General features: G+C 40.5%; 1 protein-coding gene across 1 annotated transcript in view; it reads left to right on the plus strand.

The window, feature by feature from the left end:
• Positions 1-16086, plus strand: part of ehbp1 (EH domain binding protein 1) — a 167907-nt gene that overhangs the window by 22488 nt on the left and 129333 nt on the right. Inside the window, exons 3-5 of the mRNA XM_053332881.1 lie at positions 2781-2838; positions 3143-3238; positions 7699-7752. Of these exons, the coding sequence (XP_053188856.1) occupies positions 2781-2838; positions 3143-3238; positions 7699-7752 (208 nt within the window). The remainder of the gene's footprint in view (positions 1-2780; positions 2839-3142; positions 3239-7698; positions 7753-16086) is intronic.

Here is a 16086-nt window from a genome sequence, read left to right on the forward strand (position 1 = left end):
AATTAAAGTACCAATCGGGGGGAAAAAAGGACTTTTTACGTTGGAGAAATAGACTTGTCGGAGTTCTCTGGTGAACAAACTGTGTAATGATGTATTATAATTACCTCACATATATCATTAGTCTTTATGTTAATGGTCTGCTTTTACACCTAAACTAATATTTGCCTGGACAAGTTATCAGTCAGACTCTTGACAAAGCCTGAACAGGTCAGAATTAAGTGGTTTTAATTGATCCCTGAAGGGCAATTTGCTTTCTTTCTTTTCTCCATTATGAGGTCAAAGGTCAGACTCAGCCCTTGAGCTGAAGCGGGTTGCTCAAAAGCACGAGGGCTAGATTCTTGTGAATATGAATTTCACAAGAATGAATGAATGTAATATAGAGCAGAGAGCGGAGACACACACACACACACACACACACACACACACACACACACTGTATTTAATATGAATCAGTCACATCATGCCTGATCCTCCTAATAAGATCACTGTCTGACCCATACTGATTCAGTGTGTCGGAGCGGTGCATCCCTACTGCAATATAAATCTTACTATTAAAGATTAAATGTCATTATTGATTAAGTGGAGCTTTCAATATAAAAACTGTATTTATTATTGCAGTGCATTGTCTTTATATCTACAGCATAACTACCCTGTCCCACCATCACCACCACACACAGCTAAAGCAGCAGAAGTGACAGACAAGCAGATCCGAGCCTGCCAGCTATAACTGCTTTAAACTGTTTTGGATGATTTCTCATTTTGACTATAAAGAGTAAAATATGTCCCCAGTTTGTCATCTTCTTCTTCTCACTTCAAGGCGAAACAGCAAGTCAGATGTGATGTATTAAGCAGGTGCTTGCAGGTTTATCTCAGTGATTATTTAGAGTTTCTTTTATAGAGAAAGATTTTTTAAAAGTGCGGGTATGTGTGTGTCAGAGTTGGATGAGGGCCAGATTTGAATCCAGAAGAGCAAGTTTGAATGATGTTTAATCTGACCATGTTAGAAGGTAAAAGTTTATAGTTGATGTTTATAGTTGATCAATCATAGAGAGAAGCAAGATGTGATATTGTTTAAATGGTGATCATGGTTCACATCAGACAGTCTCTCCACTAGAAGCAGAGTAGAGGTTTCTGACACAACTTCAACTACTTCCACTATAGAAAAACTTTATGATTAAATCAACGCATTTCAGCTTAATATATCCAATAGGCACAGTTTAGATTTGAGCCACTTTGCAAGCCAAAAAGCATTGGTTTAACAATAGACAGTCTCTCCTAGAAGACATTCATACTTTAGCATGAAAAGTGACAGAAATAGTTGTGTAACGTCATCTCTGTACTGTACAGCTAATCAATTTTTAATTGTTTATGTCAGAAGCTAGAGAAATTCTCGGACACACAAGTCAGACATCAGAAAGGTTTGAGAGGAGGAGTTTGATTTCCTTGCCCTTTAATTTTAGCACTTAAAAAATATTACTATGTTTTTGGGTGTTTTTGCCTTTATTTGATAGTAGCTGGCATAGAGAGAGGGGACTGACAAGCAGCAAAGATCTTGAACCAGAGATGCTGAGATTATGTGGCATGTTTGGTTACCACTCAGCTACCAAAGCCCTCCAATTTTGGCACTTTTAATAAACCAAAAGGAACACCCAATTTTGCCATAATCTTGCAAATTCATCTGCAATTCTCATAACTCTAAGCCTCCTTGAGTTTGGGTGTGTGTGTGTTACTGCGTGTGTGTGTGTCTATGTGTGTGTGTCCATGCAGCAGTCCACAGAGACAAAGTCTGAGCTGAGTTGTGTCTCATTATTTATTCATACAAGGAGTGAGTGAGGAGTATGTGTGAGTGAGTGAGGAGTGTGTGTGTGTAGTAGTAGTCTAGTAGGCTTATCAGGGTTTTAAACGTCAGGCATTAAGATACAAGCTCCGATCCCTCATACAGAGACGGTCCTGAAGGAGGCCTGTTGAGCTCCTGTTCTGTTTTTTATTCATTGTTACTCCCTGAAATTGACACCTCCGCCAAACGCCAAATACGGGTAGGGTTTTTTTTTTTTGTTTGCTGAGTAAATCTTGGAAGGCTATCCAACAACGCTGGCGGATTGATGTTTATACCAAAATACACATGTAATAAAATACATCATGGATCAGAGGAAATGACTCATGTGGTTGAGAGCTTTCACTGAAGTGTTTTACATATTTATATTTATTTGTAACTGTACAGAGTGATGAAATGAAAATGAAACATTACTCATATTTGTCCTCATACAGTGTACACAAACGCACCATATGTGTTATTTTATGTGTGTCTAAACAGTGCTGTAAAACTGTAAGAGCTCCCAGTTTCGTAGCACTGTTTACCACATAGGACATCATCTCCATTAAACTGTCACTTGCTGCTGGTCTGCTGCTAGCTGCTGTTTATTAAATAGCTATTATGTGGCAGCATTTATAAAGAGTAAGTATATGTGCCACAAAAAAGGAGGTTTATTATTTTGGCCTGTGAAATATATAAAGATATGCTTGGCTGGTGGATTTGTTTCTTCTAGCAGTCTCTTTGGCAGGTGACTGTGTGTATCCTTCAGGTCAAAGAAATGTTTAAAGTGCACAAGTCAAGCAAAATAGGGAGTCCACTCATAAAAAAAGTGCTTCATAGGGCTACTAGAGTAAAAAACAAACTCCACAGGATGAGTGTTTAACATATAGGTTGATTTAAGACACAGAGACAGGTAGATTGATGATTAAAATTCATCTCATCTGTCTTTTCTGTCTGTTTCTTTCAGGCAACCAGACAAACTGGTGGTGGTTTGGACGCGCCGGAGTCGACGGAAATCCTCCAAGGTTTGTATTTGATAGAATAAAATATAGAAATAATGAATATGTAAAGGTTTCTCACTTGGAGTTGTAAATATATGCATCTCAACTGTACCAAACATCAGCACACATCAATTATCTGCCTTCTGATGTCGTAAACAGGCCAAACATTTTGCATTTAGTGATGCAATTTGTTCTCAGCCACTGTCTGTTATGAATCTTCTCACTGTTATAATTACATTTCTTTTCCTTCTACTAATTTAAACTAATAGTCATTGTTGAATCTCCCTCTATTCATGGCTCACATACCTTGTTTTTCTCTGTCCTGCAGGCCCACAGCTGGCAGCCAGGCATCAAAAACCCTTACAGAGGAGTGGTGGTGTGGCCTGTACCTGAGAACATTGAAATCACAGTCACTCTTTTTAAGGTAAGCATACAGATGTTCAAAATCAGCACTTGCTCTGTTTAAGGTTGTTTAAGGAACATGAGGGTCTTCTGGCCATTGGACTGCAGTAACAGTAACGTATACAAATAACTATGATGATGTCCCTTTGACTTTCTCAATAAATGGACAAAACCCAAACTTTGCAAGGAAGGCATTCATTTTTCTTTCTTTTGAGCATTTTTTTGCCTTTTATCAGACAGCAGACAGTGGAGAAGCAGACAGGAAACTAGAGAGAGTGAGAGCGAGAAGGGAATGGCATGCAACAAACATCCCCAGCCGGAGTCTAACCAGGGATGTTGCAGCTATATTGCATGAGCTGGAAATGTTCGGCTATCAGGGAGGGTGCTTCAGGCATTTATTTTCAGACTGGATAAACAACAGCACATAATATTTCTTTTGAACATTTAATGGGAAGTCTAGTACTCGTTCTCTAAAATTCAAAATGCTAGCTTTTGTGTATGCCAGAACTGTCGGCCCTGACACATTTTGACCTCTGCATTTAAAGAATTTAGACTATTTGAGAAAGTGAAGGCGGGTTGATTCATTGGATTTTGAAATTTGAGCATGTATTTTGCAATCGGAAGCCCCCCCCTATACATATTATATTACAGGTGTGTTTGTAAATGGCAGACTTGTACAGACCGTATCTGTCACGGCGCCTGGCTTATTTAAACATGCTTGGCCTCTGCACTGACAGGCCAGGTCTGAGCTCAGTGTCCTGTTACCCATGTCACTGTCTCAACCAGACCTCCTGCCATAAATACCTCTGTAAATGCCTCAGCTTCTTATAAGTATTAGCAGCCTGTTACGCTCCTGTCATGAGTCTATATTCATTATCAACTACAACTGCTTTTTAATGCACGATTGATAGTTACAAAAATTTGGAGGCATTGTTTTATCTCCAGATTTTTGTAAAGATACCAAAAGCATCCTGTGATGTCTGCCAGTTAAAAGTATGCATGAAATGGTTTCATGTGTACTGGCTCAGTTTTCTACGTCCGTGCCGCTGGTGTACATGTCAGTATCCTCTTATTCTGGGCCACTTCCACTTCCTGTCCCAGAGGAAGTAATAAACCTGCTTTTGTATGGAAACCAAAGGCAAAGCCCAACCATGTCTGTTACATAAAACCACCATTCAAATATTACTGTCTCTGCAGTCAGCTTTTTGGTCTTTGTTAAAAACACAGGCCTGATAAACCATCAGCTTATCAGGTTGTTATGGCTAAGGTGTTAACCGACTCTTTGCTGGTTTTTTGTGCCTGTCAGGTAGTATACAGTTAGCTTGCCTGAGCTTGTTGACAGGAAACGGCTGCCTAAGGTTTTATAAGGGGGGTTGAGAGCAGTGAGACCACACTAAGCCGGCTAAGTTACTTCTTCTCTTCGTTTTTCCTTTTCGTCCAGATTAAAAGTTTTTCTTCCCTGAAAATGAAACTTTGTTAGACACGACCTCCAGAGTGAGTAAATCTGGAAATGCCAGCTTGGCATTGTAGCATGCACAGGGAAGATTGACCATTGTGGAAACTCTGTCATATCAGCGACAGTAGCACAGCATTTCATTGGAAGAAGAGGAAGAGATACAACAGCAATGGCGAATAGCTTCATGCACGTGTCGTTCTCTTTGTTGTTTACTTTGACAGATTAGTTAGAATTAAACACAGCTACCTACCCCCTTTCTCTCGCTGAAATTGTCTTTATTTGCTTGCAATAAACAAAATACCAGGAAGACACAGTGGAAATTGAAATAGTATGCTGTTTTCTTCTTCGCTGATTTTCTGTGGCTGACTTGCCCAGTAGGAGGAGAAATACTCGTTTTTCTGTTTTAATGAGGACGGATGTGTTTGCAGAAACGAGCTGAAGCGTCTGCTGTGAACACATCAGAATTTAGCCGGCTTACTGTAAACTTATTCACAGTTCACAGGTGTGGAAAGCCAAAACAATGGCCTAAAAAGTGGATAGAATTGCCAAGTTAGGTGTTATTCCTCCATGGGTTTAATCATAGAAGTGACACACATTACATGCAGTCACTTGATTCATTACTATCAAAAACATCACTTAATGTAGGTCTAAATCTAATAACTACTAATTATATATGCAGTATGTTGACTAGACGGGTATTAACTGGAGGATCCGCAGTACTGAAGTGTCCTTGAACAAATCATGAAAAGTCAGTTTGGTGTAGTTTTCTGTAGTTTACTATCAGGTTGTTCTCGAAGGTTAAAGCAAACGTGAGCAGTGATTTGAAAATACTCTCACCGCCCCGTCTGGCCTGAAGCACTGCAGTGAAAACAGCTGAGCCTAGCAGTACTGCAGCTCGTACCTCAGAGAGATGAACACCAGCAGGCAGCCTCAGCTGAACTTTGTAGACAACAAGAAGTCCAAAAGTAACTTAAAAGAGGCTGGCTGCTCATTCTATAGATAGAATTGATTCCTACAGAGGCAATGTGCAGAGAGCTGAGACGCAGTTAATACCAACCAACCACCAGAGTGAAACACAAAGGTTGGCTATATGCCTCTAAACCCAGCCAGGTGTTATTTTTTAGTTTTTTTATTACCTCAGCTAGTTTGTAATTCGCAGACTTTAGCTTGTGAGTTTTTATAATCTGTTGAAGAGGAGACAGAAGATGCTTATTTTTGTAAATCCTCTTAATGATAATGACAATTTATGGAAAACAAAGCTGCATTCTGTCAGGAAGCTGGAGATTATATTTATTAGCAGCACTAAAACTCTGCAGACAACACAAGAGCTGAGAATAAACTGAGGAAAGGCTGATAGTGCCATGCTCGATTGGCTTTTAGTAACAGTTAATGTGCTTCTGAAATAATGGAGGATTTAAAATTGAAGGGCGAGGCAGCTGTGTAGCTCGCTGTGTGTTTATGTCCACATGTGTGAGTGTGTGTTGTGTTTCTGGCAAGACTGCAGGAATATTGATTTCCAGGGGTGTGTCCCAAGCGCAGTCGGAAGGAAAGGCCATCAGTACAAGTGCTTACTGTGTGTGTGTGTGTGTGTGTGTGTGCCTGTGTGTTTCTTACACTCTAAGGATGCAACAATCATACACATTTAAGGTCTGAATATACTACACCCTACCCTTCATATACACAGATCTCACTACGTGTGTGAGATCTGTGTATGAGCGCACCTGAAGGGCAGTGAAGGTCATCCATGCGTGCACAGTGAGGCAGAGCTGCTTGCTGTCTCGCTGTGTCCATTACTGTCTTCTCATCAGCTCACAGTGAGACAGACAGGAAAAAAGACCTAGAGACACATGGGGCAGACAGGCAAGTACAATATATCAACAGAGGCAAATAAGATTGACAGAAACAGAGAGAGAGAAACATCTATAATTTAGTGTTACTCTGCCCTCTTCTGTCATGTACATCAATGTTTTGGGTTCCAGTGTTGATTTTTTTTGTCCCTTTCTGTTCATTTTAAAGATTGATGACCCATTAAATGTAATTATACATTACAATTAAAGCTTAAACTAGTCAAAATACACAAAGCAAACACAGGAATACATCAGAATCAGGTTTTGAGTCCAGGCAGGGAGTCAATAGTTCATTTCTATATGAGTGAAATGTACTTGATTAATGCAAAGCATTTCTGCATGTATGCACACATGTATGTGGAGGGGGGAAGTAGGACAGATAAATCAGGTCAGTGGGTGAGCAGAGTGAGAGTAGAGGGAGTATATGTATGTAAAGTAGATGAGCTGTCACTGAAACTGTCTATTTTCTGTTGTGTAACACATGTCAGCACCTCGGTGCTGAGGCGCATCAACTCTATACAAAAGTAGTATATATACAAATAGTATTTTCATCATATTATTCTTCACAAATTGGAAAAACGTCACAGCTTCTGTACTCAGGCTGCCCCGTAAGCACCCCCCCCCCCACCCACACACACATACTTTTATGATACATTCTGAGTTTAATTGTTGGCTAACTATTGCCTGTTATGAGCTGCAGTTCATATTTAAATATATTAAACTCACTTGTTACTGAACTCTGATCACAGCACTGCTATCTTAGATCTGGACTGGATACTACGGATGACGGGTCAGCTGATACAGCAGCTGAATCATGCTTTTTTTTCATTGAATGCATTTTTAGGCTGAAGGTCCACGACAACATTTATGTAGTGTGTGTGTGTGTGTGTGTGTGTGGCATTGGCGTCGGCGTCCTGCTCAGTCTTTTATCACACCTGCAGTTTATGATATTGGCTCTCTGAACTCCACTCACCTCATACTGAAACTTGACTTTTTGACTTCCTTATGCATGATGACACTAAGTAAAGTATAAAGATAGTGTTGCTTGAGATGGGTTGTGTAATAATTCAAAATTACCTCTGTGGTGTAGTTGTTACAGTACGTGTATTAAATGACCATACTGCTCTAATATCCTGCATATTCTGTATTAAAGCATTCCTTTTGTCACTGTCATTGCAGGATCCTCATGCAGAGGAGTTTGAAGACAAAGAGTGGACGTTTGTCATTGAAAACGTGAGTACAGACTTATATCTACCTATTTGTGTCTTTGCAAATGCACTTTTGTCTCCTCACTCTTCTTGTCTTTATTATTGAATTGACACTCTGTCTTTCTTTATCTGTGTATTAGCACACTGATCATTTAGATTTTTGTATTCATTTTAATTCTATGGGGTACATTATGGTTTAAAGACACCTGGACTGTCATTGAGTGGGAAACATAGGTGATTATTGCTTCAATGTAACATATTTTACTCAATCTCAGCAGTTTTCTGGGTAAGTCCGTTCTGCATTACACATGCAGGTTCTGCCACCATGTGGTCAAACTCTGCTATTACGCTCCTCTCTGTGTGGATGGTTGCAGTGTGGTGTGTGTGGTTGAAGTGCTGATTTGCATCATTGATTGGCATACATTCACGATCACAATGACAGCTTGGCGTGTGTGTTTGTGTGTGTGTTCATGGTGGTAACAGACACTCAACAACATGGAGCGTCATTTAGTGGTCACATCCTGAGGCAATAAACTTCAGGTCCGCTTGTGAAACATGTCACAGTTTGCAAATGAGTAACTTGTTCATTTATTGATGCCACATATTCAGAACGTTTGCATTTTACTGCAACAATTAAAGTAATTTATCTGACCCTTGTCTTGGTTTCTGTCATGTCACACTACTGTTTAAAGCAACAGAAGCAAAAGACAACAGTTTGAAAAGGCCAGGATTCATGATTAGTAAGAAAAATGAGACAGCTGTGTGAGATAGTTGGAATGATGGATTGAGGGAAGAGAGAGGGAATGTAGAAAAAGAGAGGGAGATGGGGCAACCGTGTTTCCTACTTGTGCTGGAGCCAGTGATGCGACATGATGCTCCTAAGTACTTTCTTGTTTAAGTTTTTGGTCTGTGATGGAGTGTCTCCTAAAATCTTTCTCTATTAGAATACATTTATACTTTGACACGGCTCAGTATCTCAGTCATTTTACTAATTGTTGTAGTTGAAGTAATGAAAGCGTAGATCAATATTTACCACAGAGCAGCACCTTTCAGTCTGTTAGGTCTTCAGTGTGTCTTGCTCTGGCCCTTGAACAGGGCGGGTCTGCGCTGTCACAGGTACTTGTCCTGATCCTGCAGCTTGAAGGACGAGCCTCCCTGCGGGATCCACACTGACACATATCGACACCGACACACATCACAGGGACAGCCTGACCTCCCGTTGCAGTGCAAACTCTTTAAGTCTCTCTCTTTCTCTTTTTCTCTCTCTGTGTCTGTTGCTCACATTTGTTTGAGCAGGTCAAGGTTTTGAAGACAGTTCGAAAGATAATTAATGAAGTGCCGAGGATGTTTTATCCAAAGGAACTGTTGCATGTTATGCCAGCCTCAGCCTTTCTGAGAAATGCGAGCCTTTACATGTGTTGCCATGCAGCTGTAATAGTAAGAATTTAAGAAATTCATACCTGCTCTGACTTTGCTTTTGCTGGCATTATGAAGTTATAGCTAGCTTACACTTTCTAGGAACATATTTACTGCTTTTTAAGGAAATGTTAGCTTTCTGTTAAGTCTGATGTGCAAACGTTTTAACTGTGGAGAGAGAGGGTCACTAGTTATCAACAAGGAAAGGCCTCTGAGACTCCTCAACCCTCTTAAAAAAAAAAAGACTGTTGGTGGAAGAAATCGAGGAGAACCGGCTGAGTGGTTTGACACTTGTCACTTTCTGTACTCATCAAGCTCAAAGGAACGACAGCAGAAACTACTCTACCTTTCTCTCTTTGAAAGAAAGCAGAGATGACAAGCAGGTCAGCTGGTGTTCTCTGGTCAGAGCGTGGGAGAGAGCACAAAGAGACCAAGAGAAGGAGGGGAAAAAAAGAGAGAGAGTGTGTGGGTTTGCCTGTGTCTCTGCATACCTGACTAATGACAGAAAGATCAAAGCTGAACCAGTCTCTTGACAGCAGGAATGGAGAGCACAGAGGAGGCAAAGAGGGAGGGAGGGAGGAGAGGAAGAAGGCAACCTTACACCTTCACACACTCAGATTTAGAGAGAGGGCCACGATGGAAAAATCTAAATTAAAGGTAGAAGGAGTGATTTTTATGGTGAGGGTTTATGTTTGTCTTGATTTAGAAAATACTTTTTAAGGGATCCTCTCTAACCTGTTAGATAATTATAAGTAATAAACAGGAAGTAAATGACATGCTTTGGCTTTTAAATGAATTTTAAAGTAATTCAAGTCAAGTTTGATCCTTCTCGGTAAAGCTTCATATATCTCTAGAAGTGTATTGGCAGTTTAGGTGATTGTTCATTTGATTAGTCCTTGATTGTTTCTCTTTATATCTGCCTAAAAATGTTGAGCAATATATAATGCACTTTTATAAGCAGCAGATTTACTAGATAAATTAGACTTGCATTGTAGCTTTGTCTTAAATGGTCTAATTCACCTCAGACATGTTTTAAAATTGCTGTAGTGTGTTGTACTGGCCTGGGATTAATATTGTGTTTGCACACTACTGTGACAAAAAAAGTATACTGCAACTGTTATGTTAAATCTACAAAACACCTTATTTCTTGTTGAATTGCTGAGTACCGTCGCTGTTACTTGTAATGTGAGATACTGAGACAGAGAGTTACATATGAGGATAGATTTGCAAAGTTTTTTACTTTTTTAAAGATTCTTATCCACCCATGATTCCCATACATAACCTTTTTCTCATTTGGATTAATGAGTTGTTCCAAATCATGTAACAACTTTTATCCATCTCTCTCTGAAATGCTCCAGGATCAGTTTATTACTAATGCTGGGTATATTAATTATATGACAGTGCTTCTATTAGCCTCAAGGGGGCAGCAAGTTCATTTTTTATCTTCATCCATGAGAGTTGATTAATATTTCCATTATTATAAAGTTTAACCAATTTTGTCATTTCCAATGATATTCCTTACCACTCTTCATCTGGTAATCCCAGCTCTGCTAAACTCCTTGTAGTGTATAATTTAGGAATGTTGGTTTCTCCCCCGTCTACAGAAAGTCTGACACCATCATGGAGATGTTTCAACTGAGGTTCAATTACCATTTTTATGATGCTTATTTTTCCCCCTAAACTCAGATTTGTTAGTTTCTAATTTTGTTAGATGTTACAAGTAGTGGAGACATATTAATTTGCTTTACACTAGTAAGATCTGCACAAAATTGTATCCCAAGTCATACCATTCCTGTATCCATACATCTGAATTGTACTAATTAAACCCTATGACTCGTTCTCAATACTGGCATTATGTCAGACTTGCACCGATTAATTATATAACCCAATATCTTTTGAAAATGTTTAAAGGAAACCAACAATACAGGGGCTGAAGAGGCAGGGTCTCTAGACGGCCACACAACATCATCAGCATAAAGAAACTGCTTGTGATATCTTCCTCTGGCTCTATCCCCACCAATCTCTGGCTCTGCTCTAAAAGTTACTGAAAGTTGTTAAAAAAATAACAAACAATAATGAAGAGAGCAGGTCTCCCGACTCTGCACCCTGTGACAGTTTAAAGGAGGGTGATATCAAGCCATTTGTAAGGACTGATGCCTTTGGGTCTGCATATATCACTCTAATCCAATTTAAAAACCTAACTCCAAATCCAAAAGTTTTCAAAGTATGCAACAAAAAACCCCCCCACCCAGTCCACCCGGTTCAAAGCCTTTCAACTCCCTGCTTAACCCCATCAAGTGAAGAAATCTACTGATGTTATCAGAGGATGACCCTCCACTTATAAATCCAATAAATCCAACTGGGTCTGGATGTTTAATGTCCAGCAGGGTAAGCTTAAGATGTATAACCAATACCTTTAGTTAGTATTTTGTAATCAACCCCTGCTAAACCGATAGGCCTGTAGCTCATTGGATCAAGTGGTTTCTTCCCTCTTTTTTTTGAGTAGCAATGACACTACTGCTGGATTTGAATGTACTGGGTAACTCACCTGTTCATATAGCCTCAGAATATGCCTTTTGTTAAGATAGGCGTAAGAATATCAATGTCGTTTTTTATATTATTCAACAGGGAAGCCATCTAACCCCGGAGCCTTTTCCTGACTTCATTAATTTAACAGCGTTCCTAACTTCATCCGCTGTAATTGGAGCGTCCAAAGTTTCTACTTGATTAGACGACAGCCCAGGGAGATCAATCCTTCAAAACCAACGCATTGATTTCCTCAATATAAAGAGGAGTGTCTGAAGTATACAGAAGTAGGTAGAACTTATAAAGACTTGATTCATTTCCTTAGCTGTAGTCACTACTTGTCCAGATTAATATATCCTTTTGTTGTAACTGGCTCGCCACCAATTTGTCTGATATTTCAATACTTTCTCACCTTACTTTTAAGATAAAGTTCTTTCCTTTTGCTTTAACTTAATTCCCAATTCACCAATATTTTTGCTTCTGATAGATGCCTTGGAGACCTCCCAGACAATGCCTATCCCTTCAGTAGAGACCCTATGTTTACTCTGAAAAGTTCTTCAGATAAAAACTGTTTAAATAAAGAAGTGTTAAGTCTCCACCTATTACTCTTCACTCTTTGAGCGTCCATTGTTAGGCACAGCCACCACAGAATGGTCTGTTAGTGCTATGACTCACAGTATATTGTCTGTCAGCCTCCAGACATCTACCATACTCCAGGTCCTTTTATAAGCTGATGTGCTGCATGTCTATCCTTTGAAACTTTACTAGGATATATTGTTCTATCCATTAAAAACATCCAGAATCTGATTGTCCCTTCCTAGTATTCAGTTCTCAATCTCATCCAAATCTGCATCTTACTGGTTTGGAGCATATATATTATAGAGATAGATCCTCACCTCATTAATTATGGCCTTCACACAGATAATTCTCCATTAATTATCCTTGTGTTTGTTCAACAATACAAGGTTAATTTCTTGAGCACAAGTATTGCCACTCCTTGTTTCTACTCAATACTCGACCAAACCACTTTTTGGCAAAGTTTGGTAATTTCTACATTTTTCAAAGTTCATTGTTAGCTAGGTCCACTGTAAGCACCTCTGCAACCACTAATTAAGCACTACGTTCCTACAGATTGTCGTCTTACAGCCCTTTCTAGCTCGTCACATTGTCTTAGATGGTCAGCACTTAACCATCTGTCTTCCCCAGTCTCTCAAAAATAGTAGTAATATCTGCGCTAACTTTAGCCTGTGTGGTTTTCACAGAGGAAACATCCTCCTGCTGTTCTTTGAGAACGTTGCTGAGTTCTGACACCTTTTGCAAGCGATTACAAAGACAACACACCACTTTTAGATGACAAAACATAGGTGTTAAGTGTTTCAATTCAAAGGGGAAATGGGTAATTCTTGGGGGAGTAATTCCTTGGTGACCCACATGACTCCCACTTAAGACATGTTGTTATAGTGCTGCTGGTTCTTGGTTTGTCACCACTGACTGAGCAAAAATTAAGGCCATATATAATTTGACCACCAGAGGGCAGTCTACCCTAAGATCTGTACAAACCTGTTTTTAAACATTCACCATTTAATCTGTTGGATCACCACTTTATGTCACCTGTGTGTTCGTCTGTGAATGTGTGTCAATAGGAAAAGTATCTTTGTGCGCCGGTATGTCTGTGATGATGTATGTGTGACGATTTGGATAAACATATCCCAACATCTGGAGTGTCTCTATATGTCTAGTCATATTTTCTCCTGACTTTTGACTTTGCGTGTGTGCATGAGTGAAACGACTGCTCAGAACCTCCTGCTCACATACCACCACCACCACCACCACCTCCACCCCCACTCCCACCAATCAGGTATCTAAGCTAATATAAAGTCAGGAAGGATGAATGAATGCGGTAGTGATGAGGAGGAGGAGGAGGAGGAGAAGCAGCAGCAGCAGAAGAAGAAGAGGAGAGGTGAGTTCTCCTGACCCCTCATCAGACGCCGGAGGAGAAAGGGGAAGAATACGCCATTGTGCCCGAGCGCCGGAGATGATGAAATTCAAGATCCCCGTGCTCTGGCTTCGTCTTAATCTGGGGGCCCAACCTTGCGCTAGGCTAATCCCTCCCCGTCGAATTACTGGCCCTGGCTAGATTGTATTTTGTCATTGAAAATGGCAGTGTCAAACACTACCTTTTTCTCTCCTCTATTTGTTCGTCTGCCAAGGCGAATCGCATAATCAAAAAATGGAGAGAGAGAGAGAGAGCAAAGAAGGGAAGCGATGGAGAGTGAGAGAGAGAGAGAGAGAGAGGGAGGGAGAGGTGGCAGGCTGAAAATGGCTACACAGTAGTATCTCTAAATTGCATGCTACCCTTGCCTTTCACCCTTTTTCAAATAGGCGCGTATTATCAAAAAGGTGGGCAAATAGAGAGTCAAAAGATTGGACGGCTATATTTGAAGGTATTGTGCTGACAGGCTCTTTTGTGTGTGTGTGCGTATCTCTGTGTGTGTCTGTGTGTGCGTGAGGGGGTTAATGTGTGTATGTATGTCTGTGTGTATTCTCTCTGCGTTTGCATATCAACCAAAGCTGGAGATGGTAGACCAACTTCCCTCATCTTCAAAGCTTTGTAGGAGGATTTATATAACTCGTGCACGCACACACACACACATACACACACACACACACACACACACACACACACACACACACACACAGAGAGAGAGAGAGGCCGGTTGTATTTAAAGTGAGAAGCTATCATGTCTGAATACATTGAATATACAGGGATACACACTCCAAGGCCCACTCTCCTCTGCTCCTCCTCCATTTCTCTCTCCCTCTCACCCAATTCATACTTCGCCTTCTTCACTCGCGTTACATCAATGTCACTCAGAAAAAGAAGAAAGGATTTCCAAATCTATGGCCGACTTTGCCAAATCACTGCTCTGACAACCTGTCATCTACACGTCGCCAGATTTTGAATATCGATTTTTATTTATTCATTTTAAAAAATTACATGAAGCAGTGACCGCTTTTTAACACTGAAAACAAACACAATCATATCCTTAAGGACAACTGAATGTTTTTCAGCTGGTTAAAGGGCAAAGAGTTATCACATACCCATACTCAAAATGGTTAAAAAACCCCTATAATGGTTGTAATGTTCTAATATATCGAGGTGTATGGACACATTTGGATTCATTATATTATCAAATAAACTGAAGACTTAAAGGCAGCATGTATAAGCAGCTGTTTGACTTTATTTACATACTGTTCATTGCAATTTTTACTGTGGCTCATGATAATGTTTCCAACACACCTTCAGCCATGTTGTCACTGCTTTCTTTTCCCCTATCCGCATCTCTTTCTCTCCCTCTCTCTCTTTTTCAGTCCTCTCTCTGAGGTGATGTCCTGTCTATTGTGGACCACATCCAACTCCATTAAGGCCATTTCCACACCACATACCTCCCACTGACACACACTCACACAGTCACATACTGACACTCATCTCAGCGCACACTCAGTGAAAAACCATGACACCCATCCGCTTACACACACACACACACACACACAGAGCCCACAAACTATCTTCATACCTTTACACACACACACACACAGACACAGACACACACATACCCTCTGTATTGTACCCATAACCATGGTGTGTGTACTACCCCCCCTCCTTCCTCCCCTCTCCTCTCTCTGTCTGGAACACATTACGTAGGCCAGTGGCTTGTGAGCGCTGACTGGGCCTCTGGGAAGAAAAACACAATTATTTCAGCCCTCGGCTATTCACGCAAAGGTGACAAAAGCTGGTATGAAGTATGAAATCCCAAAAGTTTCTCCCGTGCCGAGGCCGACAAATTGGGATTAATTTGCACTCGTGTGCATGCGTGTCTCCAAAGTTTTCACCTTTGCTCGTTTCTCATTTCTTAAATAGTTTGGCGAACTCCAAAAAAAAGGGCCTAATTTATTGTGTCGGAAAAGAAGAATGTGTGTATGTGTGTTTGCTTGGGTTGTTCGCATGTGCTCACAGTGCTAATTTTAAATAATATATACTTTATAGTACAAAGCTGGAAGGATGTCAATTATTGTGTGTGTGTGTGTGTGTGTGTGTGTGTGTGTGTGTGTTGGAAGGGGTGAGGAGGGGAGGTGTGGGGGGGGGGGTTCTTAGTATGGGATCACACATTCACACACGCTTTCCAAATTAATTTAATCTAATTATCGCCCTGAGGAGAGGCAACAGATGCTGCTGATTACCCCCCATGCCTGGACCCCTCCCTCTGCGGGCACATAGACACAACCACAAACACACAGCAAGTACACACTGGAGGCACACACACACACACACACATACACACACACACGCAATGATCACAACTCTAAATGCTGCCATTTTTCTGCCAGTATGAAGCCAACATGTCTTATTTTTCTA

This window comes from Scomber japonicus, chromosome 14 (assembly GCF_027409825.1).
Source record: "Scomber japonicus isolate fScoJap1 chromosome 14, fScoJap1.pri, whole genome shotgun sequence".
Taxonomy (NCBI): Eukaryota; Metazoa; Chordata; class Actinopteri; order Scombriformes; family Scombridae; genus Scomber; species Scomber japonicus.